General features: G+C 37.3%; 1 protein-coding gene across 7 annotated transcripts; it reads left to right on the top strand.

Moving 5' to 3' along the window:
• Positions 1–374: 374 nt before the first annotated feature.
• Positions 375–21,680, top strand: P2RY10 (P2Y receptor family member 10). Of its 7 annotated transcripts, none has more exons than XM_081564005.1 (3): positions 375–420; positions 16,794–17,050; positions 17,696–21,429. In XM_081564005.1, the coding sequence occupies exons 2-3, from the start codon at positions 16,956–16,958 to the stop codon at positions 18,720–18,722; spliced, it is 1,122 nt and encodes a 373-aa protein (XP_081420131.1). In that variant the 5' UTR covers positions 375–420; positions 16,794–16,955; the 3' UTR covers positions 18,723–21,429. The 7 variants fall into 7 exon arrangements, with proteins under 7 accessions (XP_081420131.1, XP_081420134.1, XP_081420136.1 ...); XM_081564003.1 differs by lacking the exon at positions 375–420 and adding an exon at positions 1,990–2,134; XM_081564004.1 differs by lacking the exon at positions 375–420 and adding an exon at positions 1,990–3,586.
• The last annotated feature ends 942 nt before the right edge of the window (positions 21,681–22,622 follow it).

Genomic DNA, 22,622 nt, shown 5'->3' with positions numbered 1-22,622 from the left:
AAGGTTCACCACATATGGCATATGGTGAACTCTCCTTACAGAGGGATACACATTATACAGTATATAGTGTGAAGAAATAATAGGTACCAATAAGTCTGTAAGTGTATCTATTTATTTATTCATTCATTCAATAAATATGTACTAAATGTCTATTATTGCTAGGTATTGTTCTAAGCACTCAATAATTTAAATGTGTCCTCATCAACCTCTCAAAAAAAAAAAAAAGTTAATGGGAGATGATTGTTAAATTATCATTTTTTTTGTTTGTGTACAGTTTTTCTCATTTTCACTAACACTCAAAATTTTAGCTGAGTTGAAATATCCTTTGCCGAAACTGGGTCACTGACTTCTGAGCTAGTTTTGCTTCCCTTTTTAGAGCGAATGAAAGGAGAAGATACTTGCGTGCAAGAGAGCAATGAAGTAAGCCGGCAAGCCATTTTCTAAGCAATGTTAAGATGTTGTCTGGGAAATGAAGGTAGGTGGTAGTGACTGGCTAATTGTCAGGAAAGGGTTCTTTTTATCCTTTTGTCCTAAGGTTTGGCTTTAAAGATCAACAGGTCTGAAACTTTCTTTGGCCAGAGAAGGATCATAGCTTAGGGAAACTGGGTCATGTTTCCCAAGCTCAGAAAGGATGAATTTGTAACAGAAAGACAGTTTAATATTAATAATTTATACTGAAGATTAGAACTACCAAATGGAATGAAACATGTGTTGGCCTATCAGTGTATTCTCCTTTCAGTAGGTATGCCAAGTCAGCAAACTAAATTAACAACAGATTGGAGCTGTATAAATATATAAAATAAGAGTTGAAAAGGGGATTGTGAGGTCAGGCATGTTTCATTTGATATACCTCAGCCAGGATGGGTACCTTCTTCCTTTACCCATTCTTACAAGCCATGGCCTTTTCATCAATCAGTTCAAGTTCTCAGTTTCTAGTGATGAAAGTGTCTCTTTTCCATCTCTCTCTGCCCTTGAAATTTATATTGGTGATCTCTGAGTGTCGGGCATGGCTCCATCTTGTTCTTGAATGATTCTAGTTTTACAGGGAGATCCAGGTTGCCTTTTACAAAAATTTTGTCATCTGCTTCCTTCTTTGATCAGCCCTATCCATAAATCCGAATGCTAGTGTTTGATTTAACCCGCAGTATTTTTTTTTTCTCCTTTGTTATTATTATTACCCAGAAGTCTTTTTTCAGTTCTAGGCCCTGGGTTCTAAATGTAATTTCCTCACATGCCCACAGAGGTTTGTGTTGCTTTGCAAGACTTGTTTTTCAGAACTACTCTCTAGTCCCCAAGTGTATGGTCTTTCTTTACTTGCATACTTTTAAAGGCCCCACAGACATTACAGAAACTGAAACCTTGGTACATTAGAGAGAGACTGTAGGATATAAGGTTCATTTATTTATTCATTATTTGAATATTTTTTTCATTCATTCCTTCTATTTTTCATTCAACAATCAATCATGAAAGTGCCTTGTGCTAGACTATTTGGAAATACAAGAACAAGTCACATATGATTTTTGCCCTGAAGCAGTTTACAATACACTAAGAAATGTACAAAAATAAACTGCACATTAAATTATAAAAGCCTTGAGATAAAAGGCTGAGGGAAGGGTACTCCAAATGGAAGGAATAGCTTAAGCAAATGTAGTCCTACTGTTATTAGTTCTGACACATATTCTTGAGATTTTCTCACTCTTTACCTCTCAGGTTTGAAAATGTTGCTGTTTTCTTGTTCTTAGGTAAACTGTATTCAGATTTTGCCTCAGAATCCCATCTTAACATAGAGCTTACTGGAATATAGTGAGATGGATAGGCATGTGGGTTGTGCTGGAAAGAGATAGGGTAAGAAACAGTGAGGAAAGCTGGTATGTAGTCATTATTTGATTTTGCAAATTCTTTGGCTCTCAGCTTTTTGAATTTCTTTGCACCAATGAAATAAAAACCAAATAAAACGAGTAATACCTTCTGCTCAAGGGACTTACCTTCAGGTTTCTGTGGTGAGACACCAAATGCACTCAACTTCCTCTTTCAACAACAAATTTGTCAGTTATCAGTAGGCTCCAAGCCACCAAGAGTTAGGCTTTTTCACCCCCAACTCCCTGCAAAGAAACAAGCCCAGCAAGGCTCTGAGGTAAGTTACAGCTTAATATATGGGAACTGGTAAAATTCCATGTGGGAAGATTGGTGGGGGCATGAAGATCCAAGACAAGGGCAGACATGAGACCAGTGTCTGATTTTAAAATGGTCCCTGGCCTCTTTCAGACTTATTACAGCAGGAGCAATGGTGATTTGCCATGATTCTGATTAGAATACAAAGTTAGGGTTATTGCCATTAGTCCCCACCATTATTCCAGGATCAAGGGGTCTGTAATGCAGCTCACTCTTTGCTGAGGGCCCTTTTTTTCCTTATCATCCCAGGAAGACAGCACAAAGTGGTAAGAAAAGAGTACATTCAGTGAGATTTATTGGGACAGTTTGACCTATTCAGCCAGAAAAAGAGGATTTGGATTTCTGCTCTGTAGTTGCTTAATGAAGGAACATTTTTAGGTATAAGCTCCTTGCTTTGGTAAGTTTAACTATCACAGATAGGAGAGAAAGAAAGAAAGTCAGATCATAGATTTCGGAAATGAAGGAGCCTCCTAGGGATCTAAATACCTCACAATAAGATGGGAAAACTGAGAGGCTGTGAAGTGAAGACATTTGAGATCACCCAGCTGTTTAGTGGCAGAGTTGGAACTATAACATATGTCTTCTAAATCATGGTCTCTTTTTCCTACAGAAGCCTTTATCTCCCAGAGAATACTGTAAATATATTTATAACTATGTTGGATTGTAGGTTAGGAAAGAAGAAAATATCCCAGATGACAAACTCTGTTAAAATTATTTCAATCTGTTCAAAGGCATTTCTTGATACTTTGAAAGCTGCATTTTGACCCAACTTCAGACTTACTGGATAGCAGAGCTCCCAAAAGTGGTACCTATCTTTTCAGAAATTATCATTCTTATTATGTTGAGTGCTAACAATCCTTATGGTTCTGAGCTAAGATGACTGAATCAAAAGAAAACTTCCAGTTGAGGAATCCTTCAAGGTGAACTGTGCTACAACAGTTGGTATCAGGATCATATTGGATATACTGGTAACAAGCTTTATGGTGCATTTTGGATGGAGTGGTCTCAGTCCCAAGAATTCTGGAAGTGGGAATATTTTTTATTTTTGTTTTTCAAATGGATGTGAGAGTCATTGCCCTTTCTATTATTTGAGGAGGTTATCCCTTAGCAATTGAGACACAGTAAAATTATTCACTGTTAAAAAATGTGTGATATGCTGATATATTGAGGTGGAAAATGGCCTGAACGAGAATAAAGTCATGCATTTGGGGTAATTATGTTTGCAATAGTTCCTGTTGAACAGAGGTCCTTCTTTAGTCAAAAGCAGTTCTTTTTTTGGGTCAACTGGAAAAGTTGTTGAATTTAAATTGTACAAACTGTGCAAATCCTGGAAGTTGTGGAACACAAGACTTCAAATGAGTGAACGTACTTCTGGATGGTTTTGGGTGACTTTTCACAGCTCGTTGTGTTTGAGGTAAGTCAATCTATGTACTAAGAAGCAGGACGGTCTATGGCCCTAGTAAAGAGGACAGAGCTGTCTTTGTGAATCCACCTTTTCTAAGTGTTCCTATAATCAGGGTAATGACTGGCAGGAGGTCTACGCTTTATTTAAAAACTCTTGCTCAAAATGTCTATTTATATTTCAGGTCAGGATATATTGCATTTAAATTTTCATCTAGTATTGATTCACAAGCATCACTGGCAGAGTGATGAAGTATATGGACAAAAGCACAGAAAGAAAGCTTGATTTTAGCTCAAGTTATGTCAAAGATTCACCTTTGGCTTTGGGAAAGTTACTTTATTTTTCTGAGTCTCAGTAGTCTCATCTATAATACGGTGGGGGCTTGAAATAGATGGTCTTTAATTTCCTTCCTAGTACAGTGGTTTGACTCTAGGCTCTTGGTGCCTGAGAAGAGTATATCATAAAGTGGTAAATAATGAGACAGTAGGGAAATCTAACTACAGTTAGAACCTTCTGGAAATACAGTCTAGCTTTCAAAGGAAACTCAGTAATCTATGCTAAGGGCCACTATACTTCTTTCAGAGTAATGTCATCATGAGAGCTTCAACGTTTAGACCACAGGCAAGCGTTTTGTAAATAATTTCCTTTTTTTAAAATGATAAAATGCAAACATACAAGGGACAGAATTCTGAAATTTGATTTCCACAATGACAGTGTCACTTAATCAGTATTTCTTAATCTTTTAAATGCAAAGTTCCATTTGAAAAACATAAAAATTTCACTGCAAAGTTATTGTGGACTTGCCTAATTAGAAACTAGATCCTGATCCTGGACTCCTGAAAAAACTTATCCCATCACATTGACATTTTCCAAGTACTGTGGGACAAACAATCAAAAAGATTTTTGTAGATCTATACTTTCAGTTTGTATTATATGGAAAATAATTTTGATTTCCAAATGTATTTACTGTAATAGGATTTTTTTTCAAGTTATACATGTTTCCCACTCTTCTACTTTAAGAATTATAGCATTAATCCTACTCAATATTTCTCATACCTATGCTTTTGGGGAGATTTTCTAAACTCAGAAAGTACACGATCCAACCAAAAACTCATGGAAATTACTCTCAGTACAAGTAAAGTGGAAATGAACTAACATTTATTTAATGTATACCATGTACCAGACAGGATAATAGATATGTTTTCTACTTTTTTGTCATTGTCGTTCACTCAGTTCTGTCTGATTCTTTGTGAAATGGACTGCAGCACACTAGGCTTCCTTGTCTTTCACTATCTCCTGGAGTTTGCTTAAACTCATGTCCATTCAGTCAATGATGCCATCTAATCATATCATGCTCTGTCGCCCCTTCTCCTCCTGCCCTCAATCTTTCCCAGCACCAGAGTCTTTTTCAATGAGCCGGCTCTTTCTATCAGGTAGTCAAAGAATCAGCTTCAGCAGCAGTCCTCCCAATGAATATTCAGGGTTGATTTCCTTTAGGATTGACTGCTTTGATCTCCTTAATCATGTACATTTCCTATTTAATCTTTACAATGATATATGTTACAGGCACTATGATCCTAATGTTATAAATGAGGAAATTGAAGCCATTAAATATGAAGTGAGTCATTTCAGGCTGGAGAGCTAATAAGTGAGTCAAGACATGACCCCAGGTCTGTCCAAAGAACATGATTCTTTCCATCTCCAAAATACTTCCCCAAATGCAAAAATGATGAATAATTAGACCTCCTTCTTATCTGATTAAAACTCCAATAAAGATACATGCATGGAAGTTCAATTCAAATTTTATTTTAATTCATTTTAAGGATAAAAATAATTTTCACTTCTAATTTATGGGGGAAATGTCTAGACTTGCAGAATATATCCAAATTTCTGTATTTCTGAAATCAAGCCAAGTTATTTACAGTTGATTTTAATTAACTCAAGAAATGGTAGAGCTCCAAATTCCAGTTGCTCTTCTTTGGCTGTGGTTATGAATAATTGAATGAAGGATACTGTGGGCATGAGTATCTGACTGGCTTGGGTAGCTCATGTGAGACTTTTGTGATTCAAATAAGAAGAAAAATGCTAAAAAAAAAAATAGGAAGTTGCATTCCCAAATGGCCTATGAATATTCTCCCCTGGAAAGTGGGGAAGTCCCCTATCAGCAACCTTTCTCTAATTTTCTCTTTTCCTCCCAAGATAACAAGCCCACATGCTGGCCCTAATATCAAAGAAAATAGACACATATTTGATTTTTGATATTTGGCAAATTTGTTCACTTAATGGTATTACTGACTTAATGATGAGAGGTGAAGAGAAGGAGAGGACTGAGAAGTTAAAGCTTTGTAGAACTGAGTAGTTACCTTGTTGCCAGAAGCCTAGATTCCACACTCTTCACTCTGCCACTTGTATAGCATTCAGGTAAATGTGATAAATGTGATGACTTCTTTGAGTCACACTTTCCTGATCTGTAGAATGGGAATGACCTGATTTGTTATATGTATGTATGTATATATATGCATATATATATATATATATAATATGTAATATGTACATATGAACTTTAAATAATAATTAACAGCAATTATAGTCGTAATAATGCTTTGTAAAGTGCAGGTAGGTTGAGATGGTGACAGTTGCATTAATGATGGAAGTGGCAGTGCTGATGGTATTAGTTAGAGGCAAGGGTTTAGAGAGTCCAGGCCCATAAAGTCATAGCAAGTTAGAGCAGAAGGTAGTTAAGATCATACAGTTCATATCATCTTATCTTAATAATTAGGCAAATGAAACTCGCATAAAGGAAGGGGCTTAGCAAAACAAAACAAAGAGATAGTATTTGAATAATTGCTAGAATCCAAGGGTTATAGCTCCAAGTCAAGCGTTCTTTATATTTTACAGCTTCTGAGTCTTCCCCATCTTACATGCCTTGTTACATTTGGCTCACTACTATAGGGCTTCCCAGGTGGCTCAGTGGTAAAGACTCTGTCTTCCAATGCAGGAGACTCAGGACACATGGTTCAATTCCTGGATCAGAAAGATCTAGAGAGGAAATGGCAACCCACTCCAGTATTATTGTCTGGAGGATCACATGGACAGAGGAACATGGAGAGCTACAGTCCATGGGGTCGAAAAGAGTTGGAGATGACTGAGCAACTGAGCACACAATACTCTTATAAATCCATCATTCCAGTACTGTATCCATAGATATTTTGTGGTTTGGGTTCATAAGCAAAATTTGTTAAAGATCCCTGGTTTTGATAGTAACCTACCTAGACACCTGGTGGCAATTATTTGCCATATATGTGTATATACATGACTTCATGGGAAATAGAAGGGGTATAGGTGGAAACAGTGAAAATCTCTTCTTGAGCTCTAAAATCACTGTGGATGGTGACTGCAGCCATGAAATTAGAAGACAACTGCTTCTTAGCAGGAAAGCTATGACAAACCTAGACAGTGTGTTGAAAATCAGAGACATTACTCTGCTGACAAAGGTCCATATAGTCAAGACTATGGTCTTTCCAGTAGTCATGTTCAGATGTGAGAGCTGGACAGTAAAGAAGGCAGAGTGCTGAAGAATTGATGCTTTTGAGCTATGGTGCTGGAGAAGACTCTTGAGAGTCCTTTGGAAAGCAAGGAGACCAAACCAATTTATCTTAAAAGAAATCAACCCTTAATACTCTTTGGAAGGACAGATGCTGAAGTTGAAGTTCAAATACTTGGGCCTCTGGATGCGAACAGCTGACTAATTGGAAAGAACCCTGATTCTGGGAAAGATTGAAGGCAGAAGGAGAAGAGTACAACAGAGGATGAGATGGTTGGATGGAATCACTGATTCAATGGACATGAACTTGAAACTCTCGGAGATGGTGAGGGACAGGGAAGCCTGGCATGGTGCAGTCCATGGGATCACAGAGTCAGATAAGACTTGGTGACTGAACAACAACAATATAGTCATAAAAGTGCTATATACACAATTGAGATTATTAGCATCTTCATCCCTGAAGAATGGTTTTATCCATATAAATGTGACTTTAACATATTTTTGTGCAACAAATTGCTAACAATGGAAAATTTTTAGCTTTCTTTGCTCATGAAGATCCTCATTATGACTGAAATTGTAATAACTGTGACTTTGAGGAAGAAACAATACTTTTGAGTCTTCATTTTCTGATCCATAAAGGGGTATGAAGTGTTAGTTGCTCAGTCGTGTCTGACTCTTTGCAATCCCTTGGACTGTAGTCCATCCAGGTTGCTCTGTCCATGGAATTCTCCAGGCAAGAATACTGGAGTGTGTTGCCATTCCCTTCTCCAGGAAATCTTCCAGACCCAGAGTTCCAGCCCGGGTCTCCTGCACTGCAGGCAGATTCTTTAATGTCTGAGCCAGCAGGGAAGCCAAAAAATGGGTATAATAATAATTAACTCAGGATTCTCTCAAAGGTCAAAGGTAATATATTAGTAGTAATAGCACTTAGCTAGTGGCAGGATGCATGTGAAAACTTCTTGTACTTAGTATTTCACTGAAACTTAGGATTCTGGAACAAATTCTGATGCCATAATAATATAAGTTCACTTTGACTGTGCCTTTGAAAAAGCAGAGCATTGAGCTAGCTGGTTGGGAAGTGAAGCTGCCTTTACATAGACATTATCAGTACATATGATGTTCCTGGATTCAGACTCACTGATTCATATTTAGAGACCTGACCTAACTTTGTGTTCTAAAACAAAATTCAGTTATTTCCATAAAGTCAAGTGTTTAATGACAAAATTCTCACTTAACCTTATGAAATTGCTACCAGCTTTAAAATAAAAGGTTGAGATTACAGGCTTTGGAGCTTTTAGGTATCTAGATTTGTTAGATTCCAACCTTATTATCGTTGTCTTGACCATATTTTCCTCAGTAACAAAGGGAGAAAAACTATGACTATTGCTTGGGAGAGTAGCTTATGGGAGAGACATTAGAAATAAAACGGACACTCTGCTAATATGTACTTATTCTCCGTACTCTTAGCTTTATAAACCAATGTGTATGATCTGAGTTCCTACTGCATTCCTAACCCTCTGCTAAGCAAAATGAGAAATATAAAAGTGTAAGATCCAGTCGTCCCTCATAGAGACTACATTTTTATAGTGTAGCCTATAAGTCCAGCAAAAGTACAAAGGAAAATGTCTGAATAGATTGCCCCATGTAAGGAAAAGATGAGAGTTGAGATAGGATCTCAAGAGAGGAGTAAAATATTGACTTCTGAGATGGGATCCAGGGAGAAAGGAGTTTGATGAAGTTTCAGTCATAACTTTATACCAATCTTCATTATCAGAAATATTCTTACAGCCACACGTTGGAAGTGAATCTTGTTAGTTCAGTGAAGGTAACTAACTCCCCTGCTTTGATTATTAGATTAGAAGTCTATGCTGATCATTTCCTTTAGAGTTTGGCTCCTGTTACCAGAACTCTTTTTAAAGGAAAGAGGCATCCCTCTATGAAGTTCTTGGACTTTGATGTAGGCAGAATGTAGTCTGGATACAGCACTGACACTGGAGAAACCAAGAAGCCATTGCTTTTTTAAGAATGGTATTAAAAAAAAAAAAAGAATGGTATTGGAGGCACTGGGAATTTGATCCTCATATTTATCTGGGTGGTTCACAATAATACAGCTGGGAGTTCAAGTATATTCTGAAGATATGGCATTTTCACAGTTTATAATTTTGCGTGAGTTGCATTATCTGTGTGGTGGTCCTGCTTAGCTGAGTTGGTTACGCAACAGCAATGAGATTAACTTTTGGAGATTAATCCCTACATGGGCCAGTTAACATCAAATTTTAAAATAGTGCTGTATGTTTAGCCTTGCTTTGGGTTTAGAGAGAACAAAATTTAGGGCATAACCTCCGACTCCCCAAAGCTCACAGCCCAGTGTAGAGCGATTCATAAACAAATGAACAACAAATGTGTTGTCATAAGGCAGAATATTTACCCACTTAAAATATTTACTAACTGATTATGTGCCAATTATTCTACTAGGTTCTGGAAATTTAAAGAAAGTGATAGCCTTTGCCTTCAAAATGCTCATAGTTTAGTTAGAAATAAAGAGATAGAAATGAAAACACTCATATGGTGCAGTAAGTACATTGTTAAAGCAATCCCTGTGACAGCATGGTAATCCAGCTTTGCTGTTTTGAGATATCATTTTGGCAGCAGAGTATAGAATGTATTTTAAGAGAGCAGTCCTTAAAGCAGGTAGATAAATTAAAGAATGGTTTAATAATTCAGAGAGAGAGGAGAGAGAATGAGTGGAGAGAGAGAAAACTTGGTTGACTGAATGAGAGAGGAGTCTAGAATTATTTTAAGTATTCTGGCTCTTGTAATTGGATAGATGGTGATGGATAAGTAAAAGGTCAGGGAGTATGATGAATTTAGTTTGGGGCATTTTTATTTAGAGATGCCTAGAAAACACTGAAATGTGAAATATCAGCTGAAAATTGGACATTCAGATTTAATATCTGAGAAGAGGCCAGCCCTGGACACAGAGACATAAGAGCCATCCAGATATGGGTGGTAATTGAAGTCATGAAAGTGGGTGATGTTACTTAGCATGAAGACATTGAATAAGGAGAGAATATGCAGACCTAGGGAAAACAAACATTTAAAGGATGTGCAGAGATGAAAGAAAACATAAAGGACACTCAGTATGAATGGACCGATAGTTAAGAGGAGATTCAAAACAGAGTTGTGGCTTAGAAGCCAACAGGTGAGAGCATTTCCAAAACATGGAAGTGATCAGACTGTCCAACACAGCAGAAAAGCCTTGCTTGATTTAGCAACATGATGGCCACTTGTCACCTTTACTAAAGCAGTTTCAGTGAGATTATAAAGATATGCATGCCACCTTGTAGTGCATCAAAAGATGGATATAAAGTGAGGAAAAGAAAGCAATCAATGTCAAAAAATATTATGAGATGTTTATTTAAGAAGAGAAGGAAAATGACACAAAGCTAGAATAAGATGCATTGATAAGAGAAATATTACTGTGGGAGTTGAAGAGATTTAATGACAAATATCTAGCTGAGAGTGAAGGACAACATGATGATCTGGGAGTGAAAGGGAACAATTAATGAAAGAAATTCCTGAGAAAGCTAAAAGGGATTAAGAGCATGGGAATTCAACTTGTACAACAGGAAAGACAGTTGCATTGGGAAGGATACAGTTGTAGATAAGACTGTGTGTGTTGGGAGGGGACAGTGTTTGAAACTGAGTTACTTCTAACCCAATAGCCTCAATTTTCTTGTGATTTAAGAGGTAAGACCCTCTGCTGAGAAATGTGGGGATGGGAGAGGAGAAGAGAAGAAACTTTAGTAGAGTTATGAAAGTGCTAAATAGCCAGCACCCTCTTTTTGCGCACCTTGATTAATTTCTTAGGAGAATAAACTAATCAGAGGTGTGGAAAGCGAGGCTGGAGCAAAACAAAATCTTCTCTTTAAAGTGCTGAAACTAAAAATTCATGATTTCTAGTTTTAGCACTTCAAATAGGTCCTGGTAGTTTTAATAGGATCATTCATCAGTTTGGATAATAAAAAAGAAAATGGTTTGTGGACTTGATTTGGGATTAAGACCTTGCCAGGCTTCCCTAGTGGCTCAGACAGTAAAGAATCAGCTTGCAATGAGGGAGACCTGGGTTAGGAAGATCCCCTGGAGAAGGAAATGGCAATTCACTTCAGTATTCTTGCCTGGAGAATTGCATGGACAAAGGAGCCTGGCAGACTACAGTCCATGGGGTTGCAAAGAGTCGGACACAGCTGAGGGACTAACACTAACTTTTTCAAACTGGTACAGCAGAAGAAGGGTGAGCAAAGAAGGTTGAGGATTCTTGTGCAAGGATAGTTAATTTGACCAATGAATCTAGTCTGCATAGAGAAAGAAGCAAAATGAGGGAGGGTGCCAGATTGGGCCATGAGAAAAGTTTAAGGTCTCTGTGAGTGTGTGGTGCAGGCTAACATGGTGCAACTTGCAGTGAAGTTCAGTGATTGTAATGTTATTATTTTAATTAATTTATTTTAATTGGAGGATAATTGCTTTACAATATTTTGATGGTTTTTGCCATATATCAATATGAATTGACCATAGGTATACATGTGTCCTACCTGTCCTATGTGTTGAGAGTCCCTTGGACTGCAAGGAGACGAACCAGTCAATCCTAAAGGAAATCAGTCCTGAATATTCACTGGAAAGACTGACACTGAAGCTGAAACTCCAATACTTTGGCCACCTGATGTGAAGAACTGACTCAGTGGAAAAGACTCTGATTCTGGGAAAGATTGAGGGCAGGAGGAAAAGGGGAGGACAGAGGATGAGATGGTGGGATGGCATCAGCAACTCGATGGACATGAGTTTGAGCAAGCTCTGGGAGTTGGTGATGGACAGGGAAGCCTGGTGTGCTGCAGTCCATGGGGTCACAAAGAGTTGGACATGACGGAATGATTGAACCGAACTGAACTGATACGTGTGTCTCCCCCATCCTGAATCCCCTCCCACTTCCATCTCCACCCTATCCTTCTATATTGTCCCAGAACACTGGCTTTGGGTGCCTTGCTTCATGCATCAAACTCACACTGATCATCTATTTTACATATGATTATGCATATGTTTCAATGCTATTCTCTCAAATCATCCCACCCTCTCCTCCTACTGAGTCCAAAAGTCTGTTCTTTATGTCTGTGTCTCTTTTACTGCCCTGCATGCAGGTAGGATCATCAGTTATCATCTGCCATGGCAGAGGTAAGGGAATATGGAGACAAGCATGGGTTCCAATTCTAATATAGCACCTCTACACTATGCAAGTATTGTAACTTTGGCACAATTTATTTAACCTCTCTGTATCTCAGTTTCCTCATTTGTAATATGGTAATAATCATTGGGCTGCTATGAGGATTAGAAAGGCAACAGTGGAAATGAAGATGGATTGGAGATAGATTGGAGAGATTTTAAGGGGAGGATAATCACCTGGTTTCTGTTTGGATACGGGTGAAATGTAGTGATAGGAGTTGGATGAATTCCCAGTTTCTATCTGTAATGTCTAGGAGGCTGGTCATGGAACAGACTGAGAAGGAGAGCTTAAACTCAAGAGTAAGTCACCAATTTCATATCTTTCCTGAGAGAAGAACCAAAGATATATCTAGATTTAAGGGGAGAGATATTGGTAACACAGAGGGCACAAACCAACTAGAAATAGTCAATAATAAAGCCAAAGGGAGAGACACAAAAGCGATAGAAACAGAGACAGAGGCTGAGAGAAGAAACATGTTTTGACTTTGGCCCTTTCTTTCAACCTATTTTTGTTAGTGGCTTCTTCAGTTGTTCTCCTTTCTAAAATTTCAGAAGCGTCATAGATTGCTAACAGGAAGCTAAATGTTCCCTATCTGAGAGTTTATATTTCACCCTACCCAAAACAAATTCCCCCAGTCTCCTATCACCATGGGGATTTTACATTCAATTGCCACCAAACATATTCGGGGAAAAACCCTTTCTACCTTCCCTTCAGTTTGGAGAAGAAAAATCATTTTGGAAAGCAAGCCATGCAAATCTCTAAACTTGAAATAAACTGTATTGCAGAGGCATAAGAAACCACAGAAACAAATAAGTTGTGATCATGACCTCTAGCTTGCTGTTTTGGACTAATAGGACTTCGTTATTTAGCACAGAGGTATAAAAACAATTTGCCTCTTTAGTAAGTGAAAATTTCTGTACCAATGAAGCAGAAACAAATATCCACGTTTGTAAAGTGCAAAAGTGGAGGTGTGAATGGGTGGGTGTGAGTTGTTTTTAGTTCTTAGTACTGTAATGCACCTTATGTAGCCTGCCTTGTTCTTTCAGACCCTATGCATAAGTAATAGATTATAGTAGAAATAAGATCAATACTAAAGTCAAAGTGGGTGGTAAGGAAGGGTTGGTGACATGTGTGATGACAGATGTTTAGTTATATCTTGATGGCATAGCTAGAGCAATCCTAAGGTTATAAGATCCTGAGGTCCTACTATGAGATGAGAAAGATTCTACCATAATGTGCTCTCTGGATATCACAATGATCCTCATGTTACTGAAAAGTCCCTCCTGAGCAGGGAGAGGCAAATAGCTATAATGGAAATAGTACAGAGTTTGGAGCGAATCAGGCTTGATAATAAATCCCATTTTTAAATTTGCTACCCAAGACAATTTACTGAATCTCTCTGAACCTCAGTTTCCTCATCTGCACTATAAGAGTAATAATGGAACTTCATCTTAGGATGGTTTGAGAATTAAATTACATAATGTATATGAAAAATTCCATTGCAGATTCTGGCATATATCATTGATCAGACCATAGTAATTATTTACTTTCTTTTCACCTATGAGTATCCTTCTACTTTTGTTCTAAGTCATGCATATATAAGAAAGATGACTGCATGACTCTTTAGGATCTATCACAGATAGACTAAGTAGGGAGTATATGAGGAAGGAAGATGAAAGTATCATTTACAGTATCGGTAGCTGATAAAGTTTACTCTCTTATCTGTGAATTAATCTCTTGGGGTTCTTTTCTTTTATCATTTATCTATTTCCTGGAGTAAGACTTAGAATGATATAGGAAGTCATTCTGCTACTTACTAGGAGAATCTCAAAGAAACCACTCTGTTTTTGTAAACATACTTAAAATGAAACAAAATAAAAACGTACCAACAACAAAACTCCACTTGAGGAACAACCTCAGCACTTTGTTTTCTCCACTTCTAGCTTTAAAGGCAATAAACATTTCTGTACTATAGATAGAAGCTATGTTTGTAAAATTTGTTGTTAGGAGGAAAACAAATGATGAACAGAAGGGTGTGTATAAATATTAACCATTTTGTCCTCCTATTTGAAGTCCCAGATCTTTCATTTAGTATATTTGTGGCCTTAATAAACTCCCCTCTGGGCCTTGCTTATTCTACCTTAATAAGATTAAGTCCAAAAAAACTTTTCTCATTATAAAGACAATTTTAATAAGAAAATTAAACCTTAAATTGTTTCAAAAGGTTTTAGTGACCTATTTTGCTAATACCCTAATCAGTATTCACCATGATTTTGGATAATCTGCCATGGGATGATGTTGCATCAGTACAGAATTCCCCGTAGAGAATAGGTTTCTCCCCTTCGCTACTACATAAGGGGAACTATCCTGGTTCAGCTTTTAAATTCATTTCTTGTTATTTAGTCACTAAGCCATGTCTACTTCTTTGTGACTCCATGGACAGCAGCACACCAGACTTCCCTCTCCTTCACTATCTCCCGGAGTTTGCTCAAATTCAAGTCTATTGAGTCAGTGATGTTATCTAACCATCCTATCCTCTGTTGTTCCCTTCTCCTCCTGCCTTCAATCTTTCCCAGCATCAAGGTCTTTTCCAATGAGTTTGTTCTTCGCATCATGTGGCCAAAGTATTGGGGCTTCAGCTACAGCATCAGTCCTTCTAATGAATATTCAGGATTGATTTCCTTTAGGATTGACTGGTTTGATCTCGTTGCTGTCCAAGGGACTCTGAAGAGTCTTCTCCAGCAGCACAATTAAAAAGCATCACTTCTTCAGCTCTCAGCCTTCTTTATGGTCCAACTCTCACATCTGTACATGACTATTGGAAAAATCATAATTTTCACTATACAGACCTTTGTAAGCAAAGTGATGTTTATGCTTTTTAATATGCTGTCTAGTTTGGTCATAGCCTTTCTTCTATGGAGCAAACATCTTTTAATTTTTTGGCTGCAGTCACCATCCGCAGTGATTTTGGAGTCCAAGAAAATAAAATCTGTCACTATTTCTGCATTTTCCCCATCTATTTGCTATGAAGTGATGGGACTGGATGCCGTGATATTAGTTTTTTTTTTTATTACTGAAAAGTTTCATATAAATTTGGAATGAAAACTAAGCCGAGAGAGAGAGAGACAGAGAATGCGTGAAAACCACCAGCTATTGTGATAAAATAATAAGGAAGTAATATTCCCAAGCCATAAAAATCATCTAGGATACTGGTACTGCAGGCTAAAAGAGGCACATCTATTTTACCGGTATTGTGATGCCAAGTTAGGAAGTCAGAACCCAATGGGAAAGTGGTTGACAAAAGAGAGGCAAGCAGATCAGAACAATAAGACTGAATTTCTACCATTGCAATTGGGGAATGAGTAGACAGTGTTCATACCAACCAGAAGCAAGAGAAATCTTGACACAAAAGAAACAGACTCAAATATCATATTCTTTTTTTCTGCTATTAGAACAAAAGACTGAGTATTTCGGGACTTCCTTGTGTGCAAGACACAGCTTAGACAATCTGGCAAGGCAGTTTAAGGACAATTCTGTGGTTCTCTGGTTCACTGGATGACCTTGGATCAATAGTGTAACTTCTTTTAGCACCTATAAACAGGTCCTTTCTAATTTTAATATCCTATGACTTTGTAGGTATAAAAACAAATCAAATAATAATTCATTTTTAATTTGCATTTCTCTAATGATTATTGATGTTGAGCATCTTTTCATATGCCTGTTGGCCATCTGTATGTCTTCTTTGTATGTCTGCTTAGGTCTTCTGTCCACTTTTGGCTTGGGTGGTTTTGTTTTTTATTGAGCTATACAAACTGTTTATATATTTTGGAAAGTAAGGCCTTGTCAGTCACATCTTTTGCAAAAATTTCTCTCCCATAGTTTGTCTTTGTGTTTTGTTTATGCTTTCTTTTGCTGTACAAAAGCTTTTAAGTTTAATTAGGTCCCATTTGTTTATTTTTGCTTTTGTTTCCTTACTCTAATAGATGAATTGCAAAAAAAAATACGGTAACTTATGCCAAAGAGTATTCTGCTTATGTTTTCCTCTAGGAGTTTTATAGCATCTGATCTTTACATTTAGATCGTTAATCCATTTTGAGTTTGTTTTTGTATATGGTGTAAGAAAATGTTCTAATTTCATTCTTTTACATGTAGTTGTCCTGTTTTCCCAGCACTTCTTATTAAAGTGACTATTTTTTCTCCGTTTTATGTTCTTGCCTCATTTGTCATTAGATTAATTGACCATAAGTGTATGGGTTTATTTCTGGGCTTTCCATGCTGTTCCATTGATCTATATGTTTGTTTCTGTGCTAGTACCATAATATTTTGATTACTTTAACTTTGTAGCATAGTATAAGGTCAGGGAGTATGATTCCTCCAACTCTGTTCTTCTATCTCAATAGTGTTTTGGCTCTTCTGGGTCTTCTCTGTCTCCATGAAGTATCACCTCACACCAGTCAAACGACCATCATAGACAAGTCTACAAATAATAAATACTGGAGAGATTGTGAAGGAAAAGGAACCTTTCCAAACCATAGATGGGAATATAAATTGGTACAGTGACGATGGAAAACAATATTGAGGCTTCTTTAAAAAAAGAAAACAGAAATAGTTATCATATGATCCATCAATCCCACTTCTGGGCATATATCCAGAAAAGGTAAAAACTCTAATTCAAAAAGCTACATGCATCCCAATGTTCATAGCAGCACTATGTACAAAAGCCAAGACATGGAAGCAACCTAACGTTCCATCTACAAATGAATGGATTATGAAGATATTGTATATATATATATATATATATATATATATATATATAAATGAAGTACTACTCAGCAATAAAGGGAATGACATAATGTCATTTGTAGCAACATGGATGGACTTAGAGATTATCATACTGAGTGAAGTAGGTCAGACAGGTTGAAAAACAAATGTCATATGATATCACTTACATTAGAATCTAGAGCAATGATACAAATGAACTTATTTACAAAACGAAAATAAACTCACAGACAGAAAACAAACAGTTACCGTAGGGAAAAAGAGGGAAGGATAAATTAGAAATTAAGAGATATACACTTCTATGTATAAAATAGATACACAACAAGGACCTACTGCGTAGCACAGGGAACTATGTTCAATATCTTGTAATAACCTCTAATGGAAAATAATCTGAAAAAATATACATAGCTAATCACTTCGCTGTACACCTAAAGCATTGTAAATCAACTAAACTTCAATTTAAGAAAATCTGAATGTCAGCTAAAGTGACATGTTACTGTTTTTTTTGTTTTGTTTTGGGCAGGGATTATAACTTCATGGCTTACCTTGCTGAAATATTCAAGATGGGAAGCAATGGTACCAACAATGCTGAGACTCACTGCAATGTCCCCAATGTGACATTTCATTACTCTCTCTACGCAACCACCTACATCCTCATATTCATCCCTGGTCTACTGGCCAACAGTGCAGCCTTGTGGGTTCTGTGCCGCTTTATCAGCAAGAAAAATAAAGCCATTATTTTCATGATAAACCTCTCTGTGGCTGACCTTGCCCATGTGCTGTCCTTACCCCTCCGGATTTACTATTACATCAGCCACCATTGGCCTTTTCAGAGGATCCCTTGTCTGCTGTGCTTCTACCTGAAGTATCTCAACATGTATGCCAGCATTTGTTTCCTGACATGCATCAGCCTTCAGAGGTGCTTCTTTCTCCTCAAGCCCTTCAGGGCCAGAGACTGGAAGCGTAGGTATGATGTAGGCATCAGTGCTGCCATATGGGTCATAGTGGGTACTGCTTGTTTGCCATTTCCCATCATGAGAAGCACAGACTTAGCCAACAACACTGAGTCCTGCTTTGCTGATCTTGGTTACAAGAAAATGAATGCAGTGGCTTTGGTTGGAATGATTACAGCTGCTGAACTGGCAGGATTTGTGATTCCAGTAGTCATCATTGCATGGTGTACCTGGAAAATGACTATATCCTTGAGACAACCACCTATGGCTTTCCAAGGAATCAGTGAAAAGCAGAAAGCACTGAGGATGGTTTACATGTGTGCTGCAGTCTTCTTCATCTGCTTCACTCCCTATCATATTAACTTTATTTTTTATACCATGGTAAAGGAAACTATCATTAGCAGTTGTCCCATTGTCCAAAGCACATTGTATTTCCATCCTTTTTGTCTGTGCCTTGCAAGTCTCTGCTGCCTTTTGGATCCAATTCTCTATTACTTCATGGCCTCAGAGTTTCGTGACCAACTATCTCGCCATGGCAGCTCTATGACTCGTTCCCGCCTAATGAGCAAGGAGAGTGGTTCATCAATGATTGGTTAAAAATAAAACAGCTCTTGATTATGGCTTTGTTTAACTATGTTTCATTTCTTTTGCCAAAGACCAAAATGAATAGACAGACAGTTTCTTTAACTGAACTTTGGGAACAACATAAATATTTGTGCTCACAAGGTGTGACAATAGAGGCAGAGTGTGAAATGTGGGAAAGGAAGGGCAAATGAGATTTGCCTGTTTCCTCTGAAATTCAAGTCGCTTTCTTACTTGAGAGATTTAGATCAAGATATTACAGATATTTTAAACAAATGAAAATTGCATATTTTATCTTAAACCTTTGTTCAGTAAATGTGATACTGTTAAAGATACAACAAATGCATGAATCCTTCACACAATGCAAAAGCAAATCTCTTTCATATGAAGAATATTACGTGTAAATGAAAGCAAAAAATTCTCCAGTCTTTATAAGGGATAAGTGCACAGGCAAGGGGTTGTGAGCATTGAAGCAACATGTGAATAAATTTGAGGATACAACCCTTACTGAAGAAAAGGCATGGAAATGTGTTCATTCATTGAAAATACATTGGATGCCTATTGTATTCCGTGTTGCCATTCTCTTGGGTACTTTCACCTATAGCATCTCATCTGGCTTTTCTAATAAACTTATGGAAGATACCAATCCAAATGAATAGATAGAAACTCAGAGAGATGAAGCGACTTGACTAGAGATAAACAGTGCTAAGGAAAAATTTGTCCTGAATACACCACATATGCTTAAGATATTGCCTCTATTTGTGTTGTTATTTGTTAGGTTAATGCTAAACTATCTACTACTGCTTTATTGACTATGACAAAGCCTTTGACTGTGTGGATCACAACAAACTGTGGAAAATTCTTAAAGAGATGGAAATACCAGAACACCTACCTGCCTCCTGAGAAATCTGTGTGCAGGTCAAGAAGCAACAGTTAGAACATGACATGGAAGAACAGAATGGTACCAAATTAGGAAAGGAGTACGTCAAGGCTGTATATTGTCACCCTGCCTATTTAACTTATATTCAGAGTACATCGTGCTAAATGCCAGGCTGGATGAAGCACAAGATGGAATCAAGATTGCCAGGAGAAATATCAGTAACCTCAGATAAGCAGAGGACACCACCTTTATGGCAGAAAGTGAAGAAGAACTGAAGAGCCTCTTGATGAAAGTGAAAGAGGAGAGTGAAAAAATTGGCTTAAAATTCAATATTCAAAAAACTAAGGTCATGGCAACTGGTCCCATCCCTTCATGGCAAATAGATGGGGAAACGATGGAAACGGTGAGAGACTTTATTTTCTTGGGCTCCAAAATCACTGCAGGTGGTGACTGAAGCCATAAAATTAAAAGACACTTGCTCCTTGGAAGAAAAGCTGTGACCAACCTAGACAGCATATTAAAAAGAAGAGACATTACTTTGCCGACAAAGGTCCATTTAGCCAAAGCTATGGTTTTTCCAGTAGTCATGTATGGATGTGAGAGTTGGACCATAAAAAAAGCTGAGCACTGAAAAACTGATACTTTTGAACTGTGGTGTTGAAAAAGACTCTTGAGAGTCCCTTGGACTGCAAGGAAATCAAACCAGTTAATCCTAAGGGAAATCAGTCCTGAACATTCATTGGAAGGACTGATGTTGAAGCTGAAACTCCAACACTTCGGCCACCTGATGCAAAGAACTGATTCATTGGAAAAGACCCTGATGGTGGGAAAGATTGAAATCAGGAGGAGAAGGGGACGACGGCGGGTGAGATGGTTGCATGGCATCACCTGCTCGATGGAATTGAGTTTGAGCAAGCTCTGGTAGTTGGTGGTGGACAGGGAAGCCTGGTATACTGCAGTCCATGGGGTCACAAATAGTCAGACATGACTGAACTGAACTGAATACTAAACTTGGTTTGGATAGTGAAAACACAGACTAAGGCTAAGCTACACAAAACCAAGACCATTTCTACACAATTTGCTGAAGATTATTTGAAAAAGTCTGTAGATTGTGGGGATGTGGCTTCATGTTCCAAGATATCAAATAATAAATAGTTTGATCTAATACTGTCCCAAGCTAGACGTAGGATACCCAAATAGTTAGTTATTTAACACAAAATATATTTTAAGTCTTAATGTGGGTAATATAAAGTCCATGCATAGATGAAAGAAAGAAGATGAGCATTGTGTAAAATTATTTTTTTTTGTTTGCCCATTCTTAAACATTGCTATACATTACTCTGAACAAATTTGTGTTTATAAAGAACTTCTCTGTGAGTAGAACTCACAGAATTGCATTGGAAACATAAAATATTATCACATCATCAATGAGTGGTGAAAAGTATATGTCCTCCATCTTGCAATCCTCTTATCTTCATTTTTTAATGGATTATGAATATTATTTCAGCATTACTATGGAGGATTTAAATATAAGCAATCCTCATTTTCTCATGTTGGCATTTACAAAACTCAATCCATCATTCTCATTTTTTTTTTTTTATTCCAGCAAGTTAAAAAGCATGGACACTTGGTGTGCAGGGGAAAAAGGGAAGTGGTAGTTCTCAGACATCCATTTGAGTAGAATGTCTATGGAAGAGGTAGTAGGGACAACTGAAAAGACAGTCATTAAAAGAGAAAAACATGTTTTCTAGGAAAGAAGAAAACTGTGTAATTATAAAGCAATTAAACTGTTTTCCTTGTGCTTAATTAATAAACATTTAAAGGCACAACCCAAAGAGGGTTGCCAGATATGCTTGGAGTTAATGGTAGCATTATCAGAAGGACTACATAGACAGTCCCACCCTAAGGAGATGATTTTGAAAGAAATCCACTTGAAACTACACCTCCTGCTATCTTTGTGGAGAAAAGGAACCACAGTTCTAAATAGCCACACTTCATATTCTCTCCTTTCAGATCCCTGACAAAATGTTGTGCTACAAGCAACAGATCTGTGGATTAGTGGGCAAATTAAATTTCATTTTTCCACCATTAAAGTGGAGTCTTTGGGCTTTTCTGACATGTGAATCCCAATTGCAGTGAGAGAGAAAAAGATAACTTGAAAACAAACAATGATTTGTTCTAGAATTTTTAAGGCTGGGATCCCTTATAGAATAGCCAGTCCAGGTTCGATGCATGATACAGTGTGCTCAGGGCTGGTGCACCGGGATGACCCGGAGGGATGGGATAGGGAGGGAGGTGGGAGGGGGGTTCTGGAAGGGGAACACATGTACACCCATGGTGGATTCATGTCAATGTATGGCAAAACAAATACAATATTATAAAGTTAAAAATAGACATATAAACTAATTTAAAAAAAATGTTAGGGGGAAAGTACCCCTAAGATCAATAACAAGACAAGGGTGTACACTTTCACCACTATTATTCAACATAGTTCAGAAAGTCTTAGTTACAGCAATCAGAGAAGAAAAAGAACTAAAAGGAATCCAGATCAGAAAAGAAGAAATAAAGCTCTCACTGTTTGCAGATGACATGATACTGTACATAGGAAACTCTAAAGATAGCATCAGAAAATTACTAAAGCTAATCAGTGAGTTTAGCAAAGTTGCAGGATACAAAATCAATACACAGAAATCACTTGCATTTCTATGTACTAACAATGACAAATCAGAAAGAGAAATTAAGGAATCAATTTCATTCATCATTGCTACAAAAAAAATTAAATATCTAAGAATAAACCTACCTAAGGAGACAAAAGAACTGTACACAGAAAATTATAAGACACTAATGAAAGAAATCAAAGATGACATAAACAGATGGAGATATATTCCATGTTCCTGGGTAGGAAGAATCAATATTGTGAAAATGACTATACTACCAAATGCAATCTACAGATTCAATGTGATCCCTATCAAATTACCAATGGCGTTTTTCATAGAACTAGAACAAAAAATCTCACCATTCACATGGAAACACAA

The sequence above is a fragment of the Giraffa tippelskirchi genome, chromosome X (genome assembly GCF_054371585.1).
Source record: "Giraffa tippelskirchi isolate mGirTip1 chromosome X, T2T-mGirTip1v1.2.pri, whole genome shotgun sequence".
Taxonomy (NCBI): domain Eukaryota; kingdom Metazoa; phylum Chordata; class Mammalia; order Artiodactyla; family Giraffidae; genus Giraffa; species Giraffa tippelskirchi.
The sequence above is the reverse complement of the archived record's forward strand: the minus strand, read 5'-3'. Positions and strand labels throughout refer to the sequence as shown.

What these genes read in the sequence shown, in the direction of transcription:
- P2RY10 (XM_081564005.1), top strand. Translation starts at nt 16,956, where the DNA reads ATGGAAAACAATATTGAGGCTTCTTTAAAAAAAGAAAACAGAAATAGT. An exon ending in TGGGCATATATCCAGAAAAG is followed by an intron (nt 17,051 to 17,695) that starts GTAAAAACTCTA and finishes TGTTTTGGGCAG; the next exon opens with GGATTATAACTTCATGGCTT.